General features: G+C 43.7%; 1 protein-coding gene across 1 annotated transcript; it reads left to right on the plus strand.

Annotated features, from left to right (window-relative positions):
• The first annotated feature begins 275 nt into the window (after nucleotides 1-275).
• On the plus strand, nucleotides 276-6,852 carry ATP6V1G1 (ATPase H+ transporting V1 subunit G1). The gene is made up of 3 exons (XM_069474583.1): nucleotides 276-451; nucleotides 4,158-4,258; nucleotides 6,088-6,852. The coding sequence occupies exons 1-3, from the start codon at nucleotides 370-372 to the stop codon at nucleotides 6,259-6,261; spliced, it is 357 nt and encodes a 118-aa protein (XP_069330684.1). The 5' UTR covers nucleotides 276-369; the 3' UTR covers nucleotides 6,262-6,852.
• Nucleotides 6,853-8,906: the final 2,054 nt, after the last annotated feature.

Genomic DNA, 8,906 nt, shown 5'->3' on the forward strand with positions numbered 1-8,906 from the left:
CCAAAGGGGCTAAGTCAAAAGGCCGCACTCAAGGATCCAGAAGGCCACATATGGTCCCAAGGCCGCGGATCCACGGACCCAAACAGCAAAAGGAAAGCCATTAAAATCAGCTTAGGCCAGCGGGCGGGGGAAGAGAGCCCGGAAGCCTTGCGCAGGCGCAGTCGGGGAACTCCCCTTTTCCCACTTCCGCCCCGCCACGTCCCGCCCTAGTCACGGGACTCCTAGAGCGGTCAGCTGACACGACGCAGCGTAAGTCACGTGACCGTGGGGCGGGACACAGGCGCAGATTGTGGGCGGCCGGGTCGGTTGACCCGAGGGGCCTTGGAGCCGATTTAGGCCGCTCGCCTCGGCTTCGGAGTTGCAGCCGCCATGGCCAGTCAGTCGCAGGGGATCCAGCAGCTGCTGCAGGCCGAGAAGCGGGCCGCCGAGAAGGTGTCCGAGGCCCGCAAGCGTGAGTTTCGGGGTGGGGCAGGCGGGCGTGGCGCGAGTCTTAGGCAGGCGGCTAGGCCGCGGGAAGGAGTAAGTAAATGAGGCCCGAAAAACTGCGGGGCGCGGGCGTGGTAATAGTTGCGGAAACTTGTGCGTTTTGAAGCTCTCTGGGGCTGGAAGCCACGATGTTTGTAGTAAATTGGGCGTGGAAACAATAATGGGTTAGCGTCCTGGGGGTCCGGAGGCGGCGTGAAACGCTATCCACACGGAACTCTGTCTCCTCTCCCATTACTCCTTTGGGAGTAAGTCTCAGCGAAGGGAGCCACGATGAACACAGCTGCTCGGTGGAGAGTTCTGGAGTCCTCTGCCTCTTCTCTCTACTTCTTTTTCCATCTTTAAGTCAGTCGCCAAAGCTTGTGTATCTTCCACTTTTCCCCCATCTCTACCTCTTGTTCTTACTCCAGGACACATCTTCTCTGAAGCTCCCGTAGTAGCCTAACTTGTCCCTCACATTTTTTTGTGTGTGTGGCTAATACGTGGCAAGAGCAGTACCCGGTGCATATGTTTGACTTCACCATCATGGTGTTCAACTTCCCAATGAAGGAAGCAGATACTGAATTGGTTAATTGCAGGTGAGATGGGGGCTAGAGTTGAGAAGTTCGAGGTTGCTAATGAATTTAACAGGTGGGTCTAATCTAGTCTGGGGAGTGGAAGAAGCTATTTTACTCTCCTCCAATCCATTCTCACTGCAGTCGACCATCCTTCTAAAAATGCAAGTAATGACTTCCCCACTGTCTTACAGGCAAATGTCGAGTGCCTGTGGAGGAGGCTCTTTGTGCTCTTCCCTAATCTCACTTTTAGGTGCTCTCCTATAGGCATAGTGAATCGCTGTGATTCCTGGAAGGCATCTTCGTTTCTTTCACCTGTGGCCTTTGCACACTTTGTTTTCTTTGCTGGGAAAGCGCCTTTTCCCATTTTCCTCCTCTTTATTCTCTAAGCGTTAGTCTTCTATCAGATCTCAAAATTTAGGCAGCAGTTTTTTCTGGAAGCCTTTCTTGACTCATCATCTCCTCCCCTCAGACTAGGCTAGGAGTCCCTCCCAAGTGCTTACTTCTGTCATTGCAGTGCAATAGCCTGTTTGTTTATATGGCTCAGTTACTAGTGTAAGTTCCTGGAGAATAGGGACTGTGTCTAATTTCACTTTATCCAGTTTCCTACCTCTCTTTTACAGTCGGGAAAAATGAGGCTTGGGGAGAAATGGATTTGACCATACTCTGGGAAGCAACAAAGTTCAGGCGGAGGCATCCTTTCCCATGCAAGGCTAAGATATCAAGGAATGTTGATCTCAGTCATTCCTTGGTGTTTCTCTCCAAGTAGATATCAGCATGGCTCTTCTACTTTCTCTATTAGGGGCTGTGTCAAACTCCTGTGTTTCATAGGAAAAGCTTTCTTTGAGGGTGCTGGGTATGGGAAGAAGCCTTTCCTTGCTCTGGTGACTGGAAAGTTCTGTGTTCTTCCGAGAATATTTCCAGTCATGCCCTTGGTAGAGTATTTCCAGAATGACTTCTCAGAGCTTGTCCCGCGGTGGCTCATCAGTAACAGAAGCTGTATCTCTTGGGAAGGGTGTGAGAATATTTGGGGGAAGTCAGGAAAAAATACTTGGAATGTGATTGGAACACTTCTGAGTGCCTTTGAGGTAGGGGCACGTTTTACACTTTATCCTGTCAAGCCTGATGCAAGATCTTATGTATCTCAGGGAGCTATGACATATTTGCTGAATGAATAAAGATGTTAGTTTACGGCTGATAGGCATCTCAGAATTCTTAATAGTTAGGAACAGAAATATTCAGAAGAGCTATAATACAATTTGGAAAAATGATTGCCTTTCTTGAACTGCAATTATGGTTGACTTGCCCAGTTAATTGAGAAGAGGCAACCCCAAAATATCATGAAATCATTGCTTTGGGCCTTAAAATTAAAAAAAAAAAAAAAAAAGTTTGTTACGGTTTATTTCCCTGGAGTGAAACAAAACTCTGGCTCCCATATGTAAGGCTCAAGAAAAACAAGATTCAAGAGAAATATGATTTCCGTTTAAATGTTTTTGATTGCCAGATAAACCTATCAAAATTGAACATTAAAGGTGTTTTGCTGAAAAGCAATGAATGGTATTATTTTAAGTCATAAATTCAGGGAGTTGTGGGAATAGGGAGTGATGTATTGTGAAATTATGTTGACCTGTATAATGTTTGAGCTGTGAATGTTATTTATAGATAGATGGTTTGGAGATCTTTGGCTTTGAAGTATGACCCAATGATTGGGGTAGAGGTGAGCAGAAGCTGATAGTAGTTGCCCTGAAATAATACTGGAGTGAATATAGACTTGTAGAAATAGTCCTTGGGGTACTCAGAGACCTGTTAATTGTTTCAAACTAGCCTCATGGAGTGTTGATGTCATGGGGTCATTACAGGTCCAAAATTCCGTTCTTAATCAGAAGGTGGAAGATTAAATTCCTTTTCATTCATCCAGTTGGGCTCTGGATGATTGATGTACAATGAGGGATAACAGCTAGATGCAGGATGTCTTTTGCTGCAAAGTAAGTACTCAGGTTGATTGTGTAGGACATTGGTCCTCAACCTTTTTGGCCACCAGGGGCTGGTTTCATAGAAGACAATTTTTCCACGGGTTGGGGTGGGTGGCTGGGCAGGCGGAGCTCAGGCGATGAGGGATGGGGAGATGGGGAGTGGCTGTAAATACAGATGAAGCTTTGCTCCCTTGCCCACTGCTCACCTGCTGTGCCCACCCTCCTTCCCCGCCTCACTTTCCTAAGTTTCATGGAAGACAATTTTTCCATGGATGGGGTGGGGGTCAGTGGAGCTGTGTGGCCTGGTCCCTAACACCCAGTATTGGTCTGTGGACCAGGGCTTGGGGACCACAGGTCTAAGAAACCCCTCTTTTGTTTCCATTTGCATATCCAAGAAGTTTGGTAAGCAGAGATTGAAAGCAAAGAGTATGTGTTGGCTGGTCTTGTGGTCTGTTTTCATACAGGCTCTGACAGAACCTAGAGATTTTTTCCTGCTATGTGTTGTGTTAAAAACTACCCTCTTGTAGAAACCGGAACACCCAGTTCGCCACAGGTCTCTCAGCTGCTTGCGCAGTCTTAACTGCCCAGTCCTCCCCATTCAGCATTCCTTCCCAGTCACCACTTTCATTACTTCCTTGTGACAGGTGCCCAGTTTTAGTTTCCAATGTATTACATCATCTGTTTCATTAGTTAGATTTTAGGTTGATGTCCTTTGGGAGCATATTAGCCTCCTTGCTAAGCTTCTGAGCAGAGCTCCAATTGTACTCAGGAGCATACTTAGATGTTTACTTCGTGAGAAAAGGAAGAGTTCCCCAGGTGGCTAATGTTACCCATTTTATGTTGGTTCTTAGTTGAGATTGAGAAACTATTCTGACACAATCTACATTTTTTCCATCATTTTTATGGGCCATAGTTATGGAAGGTATTTCTTTCTTTTTATCTAGCTATTTCCTAGTTCAATACAGCCTATAGGAGGCAGGAACCTGTACTTAGCTCTGAATTCCCTCTTTCCCATGCACATCTCTTGGGACTGTGTCTTAAAATTTTTTTCCTTTGTTTACAGTTAAAATACACCACCTCAGTCTCTGCTTGCTTTTCTACTTGTCTTTTAACCACTTCCTGATGTAGCTCTCCCTTTTGAAAACAGGAAAGAACCGGAGGCTGAAGCAGGCCAAAGAAGAGGCTCAGGCTGAAATTGAACAGTACCGCCTGCAGAGAGAGAAGGAGTTCAAGGCCAAGGAAGCTGCGGTGGGGCCCCATTTGTTTTCATTACTGCCTTAGTTTCCTGAGGCTTCCCCTCTTCCCAGGCTCTCCAAATACCCAGTATAGCTCAGAGATTCTGATTCTGGTAGAATTTTGAAAATTTGGTTATTACATATTTAATTGGATAGTCAGGCTGAGTCTCAGGGTGATCAGTTTTTCCAACTGACATTGAATCCTAGTTTTCATTTATTTAGTTAGTTAACAAAATCTGTCAAACCGTTAGCATGTGCCAGGTACTGTGCTAGATGGTGGGGATCAGCTGTGACCAGAAGTAGACATGATCCCTGCCCTCAGGGGGCTTAGCTTACTTCCTGGAGACTCAGTAATAAAATGCAAGTCATGCAAATCTGCAGCTGTGAAAAGTGCCGTGAGAGTCACAAACAAATCAAACGTAGCCTCTCTTTAGTATATAGAGAGACATTTGCCAGTAGTATAGACTACATTATAGTGCATACAATAATAGTACAAAAACAGATAACAGGGAGTGCAAAGGAAGCAAGGAAAGTTCTGGAAAGGGGAAAGGATGGAGGAGGGCTTCACAGAGAAAAAGCACTCTATCAGGACTCTTGGGTACAGATGACAGAAAAAAACAATTTAAACTTGTTCAAATTGAAATTTATTGGCCTGTGTAATTTAAAACCCAAGTGAAAGGCTCACTTTACCTTGATCCAGTTACTTAAATAATGTGCTCAGGACTCTTTTGTTCCTTCAGCCCTGCCTTTCACCTTGTGTGCTTCATTCTCAAGTTCGGTGGCACCAAGCACACACCCTTCCAGGCCCAAGTCCGGTGATTGAAGGCACATACCTCCTTCCTAGCATTAAATAGTAAAGGTTTGATCATCTTTGTATTCTGCAATTACAGTGTTATTAAAACTTAAAATGTTTTTCTGACTCTTCAACTGGAGCTGATGGTGCTGTAAGTTGTCATACTGCCCACAAGACAGTGTACACTCTGGTGTCAAGGCAGCGGTCGCGTCTTCATATTTTTACATTCTGCGCTGCAGTTGCTTATAGAGGTGGTATCGGTATTGCAGTGTGAAGTCCACGGTCTGGTCTTTCCGGCAGTATTCCACTGTAGCCTCTGCAGTTTTTGAGACAACTTACTAGAGCTTGGCATATGGTTCATATTCATGGAACGGAGGTAGTGGGGTTCCCCTCTGCCCAAGTAGGGGTTATGGACTTAAATATATGAGTTGGCAACTGAGCTGAGTGAGATGTCTACCTCGTAAAGGAAAAAAAAGTGAATGATAGCTTCCTTGTAGGTTGTGAGAAATAAGTAATGAGAGAATGCTTTGTAAACTGATGTTCATATAATACGGCAATAGCAGGTTAGGTGGTAAAAAGGGTCAGACAATGAAATTATTGTATGTGTAATATTAGTTCCCCCTTAAGCTGCATATTTTACAGTTGATCTCATGTTGCTGAATAGTATATAGCTTCTCTTGTATAGAAGCACCATAATTTAACTGGTCCTCAATTCTTGGCTCTTAGATTCCAGTCTTTGATTAAGGCCACATGTTAGACTTTGGAGAGAAGTGAATATGTCTCCCTGGGATGATTTCCTAGGAGTGGAAATGCTGTGCCGTTTACCTTTCGGTAGATGTGGCTCTTAATAACTTGGTAGTTAGTACTACAGATACCTACTCCCCATGGGCTCTTTAGTCACCAGGTTACATTGTCTGCTAACTATTAATATTTACATTCATTGATGAGCCTGGGTTTCTCCAAAAGTCAGCAAATAGCTTACGAGACATTCCTGACCAATCAGAGCATTGTCCTGATAATCCCTCTGTGTCACTGCTCCCTGTCTCCAGGCACTGGGATCTCATGGCAGTTGCAGCACTGAAGTGGAGAAGGAGACCCAGGAGAAGATGACCATCCTCCAGACCTACTTCCGTCAGAACAGAGATGAAGTCTTGGACAACCTCTTGGCCTTTGTCTGCGACATCCGGCCAGAAATCCATGAAAACTACCGCATAAATGGATAGGAGGAGGAGAACAAAGCGCCTGTTCCATGAATTGGCATTTTAGATGCCCACATGGAATAAGAAGCTTTAGCAAAACTCAAGTTACGTTCTTATGAAAGGCATTAAATTATTTCTGTATATTATATAGTAGATTCCTTCACTTTTTGGCGAGTAGCAAATCTAGCTTCTTTGTACAGACCTAGAGCTCACCTAAAGATTTCATCTTTTTACCTATTTCTTAGAAATTTAGTAGGTATACATTATCTGTTTTCTTATGCCTTTTAGCTCAGTTACCATATGTATCAATGTTGACTTTTTGTTTCTTAGATCTAGTAAAAAACAAAACAAAACAATTCTTCAAAGAAAGAAAGGGATTAAGTAATTTTTTTCCCTAATGCTTTCTTGAAGGTCAGGGGCTTTATCTATGAAAAAGTAGTAAGTAGTTATTTGTAACTTGTGTGAAGCAGCAGCTAGCCTGAAAGTAGTCCATTCTTGCTAACGGTTAGAACAGTGTAATTGTTTGGGCTGCTTTTAGTTTCTCTTACTCAAAATTACTAGATGATAGAATTCAAGAACTTGTTACATGTTATTACTTGCTGTACTGATAGTCATTTAAAAGTAAAGACTCTTTGTCATGCATTTTGCCCCCTCTGGTTCATCATTTTTGATAATGCAAAGTGCACTTTGACCCAAATGTTTTGTAGAACTTCACTTGGGAAATTAGCACATGTATCACATACATATTTGCATACTTAATTAGAAAATGTTCATGATATATATCTTAGTAGGAAGGGAATTGCTTGTGATTTTACCTAACAACTGTTTTGAAAAACAACAAAGAACAGGTTAGTTTGCCTTTTCTCTAGAACACCTTGTTTTGGGGCGGCCTTGGGGACGTTTCCTTCCTGGTAGGCTAAATCATGTGCGTAATACCTGTAGTACCTTCGCACTGGCATGCTAGAGTTGAACGTCCTGTGGCCCTCTGTTAGCTGAAAGTCTTTGGTTGCAAAATACCTACCTTTGGTAGGTAGAAGCAGTTGAAAGAACATTATGGAATTTCCTTGCTTGTTCTGAAATACAAGGTAATTAGACGGTCTGTTCTGTGAAAGGGCTGCATGTGCAAAACGGCCCCCAGATGCCGGAGGAGCTGAGAAACCAAAGAACAAGGTAGACAAATCCAGTTTGTTTGTGCAGGGTGATTTATTGGGGAACTTAGGGGCAGAAGTGTGGTCTTGGGTGGCTCCAAGGTGGGCGGATCTCCATACCGTTACTCCCAGACCCAGTGCTTATATCCCATAGGGAACGGGTGTACATGCTCTGCAGAGACAATTAAAGGCAACCTTCCAGAACAGGCAAGAATGCTGTTTGTGTCATGGCCCATAATTTGTGAGATAACATCAAGGTTGCTTTGATTGAGAGCAGAATTTGTAATGAGTACATGGCCTTACAGTAAAGACAGTAAATAAAGTAGCAGTCGGGAGGCATTCATGGGACTAGGGTTAATCAGAAGTCAGCATGGTGGGTTAGCATCCAAGATTGAGTCATTTTTGTCTTCACATGGTCTTCTAAAAAAAAATCTCGTATTTAATGTGACTTAGGATGGTTTGGTCCCAGGCTGTATTTCTCTAGTCACTGTCGATTTCTGAGTTCCCTTTTATAGTAGAATTTCTCAAGATTTACTCTACGAGCTTTTCCATTTTTTACTGTTAAAATACTGCAGGCTTGCTACTTCACTGAAACTGCTTATCAAGATCAGCAGTGATGTCCTGATGGAGAAATTGAATCCTCTTCCTACTTGACCTTCAGTACTCTGACAGAATTGACCATTTCTTCCCTGAACCACCCCTTTCTTTACTGAGCTTGCCTTTGCAGTGGTGTGCTTCCTTGCTTCTCAGTCTCTGCCTGATTCCTCACTTTCCCTCAGGTTTTGTTCTTGAACTTCTCTACACATTCCCTTGGTGAAACCATCTTCATTTCATGGCTTTACCAGCTATATTGAAGACCTAAGTTTATCTCTCTACCTCATTTCTCCTGAACTTGAGTCATCGAATTGCTTATTTGGTATTTTGACTTGCACGTATGGTAAACATCTCCATCTTAACATGTCCCAAATATACCCAGTTTTGCAAGGCTTTACTGTCGGTATTGGTTTAAGTGTAGCAACTCCTAACCTCTGCTAGCTGAAGATACCAATTTCCTAAGCTGGAGGAACATGAACAACACTGGAATAAACTGGTTTTAGACGCATTAATTTTTAGCTTGGTTGCCACCAATATCTTTTATTCTGGATTAATAGAGTCATGCTTATTTATATGACTACTTGACTCTTAACTTTTGAGTCAAGCAGCTTAATATTGCTAGTCACAGAAGCGAGCAAGATGGGAATATTTGAAAAGGGCTGTGATTGGTAGTCAGTTGAGAGAACAAGGTAAGACCTGACAAGTCAAGCACTTGGTGACCAAGGAGAAAGGAACCTAAATGGTTTGAAGACCGAGTGAATGTTAAGGAAGGGGAGAAAAGGATTTGGCTGTGAGGGGGGTAGAGATGCAGTGTTGGCTAACGGACGAGGCAGTTTGGGGGAAGTGCTAAGTGGTGGCGGGGAAGGAGGAAGAGAGGGAGAAACTGAGGTGTTCTGGGTGGGGCCAGATCCTGGATGGATCTGAAGG

The sequence above is a fragment of the Eulemur rufifrons genome, chromosome 7 (genome assembly GCF_041146395.1).
Source record: "Eulemur rufifrons isolate Redbay chromosome 7, OSU_ERuf_1, whole genome shotgun sequence".
NCBI lineage: Eukaryota > Metazoa > Chordata > Mammalia > Primates > Lemuridae > Eulemur > Eulemur rufifrons.

Bases quoted from the DNA above. Each gene is read 5' to 3' on its own strand.
- ATP6V1G1 (XM_069474583.1), top strand. From the start codon at position 370: ATGGCCAGTCAGTCGCAGGGGATCCAGCAGCTGCTGCAGGCCGAGAAG. The intron at 452-4,157 runs GTGAGTTTCGGG...TTTTGAAAACAG, and splicing joins GGTGTCCGAGGCCCGCAAGC to GAAAGAACCGGAGGCTGAAG. The intron at 4,259-6,087 runs GTGGGGCCCCAT...CCCTGTCTCCAG, and splicing joins TCAAGGCCAAGGAAGCTGCG to GCACTGGGATCTCATGGCAG.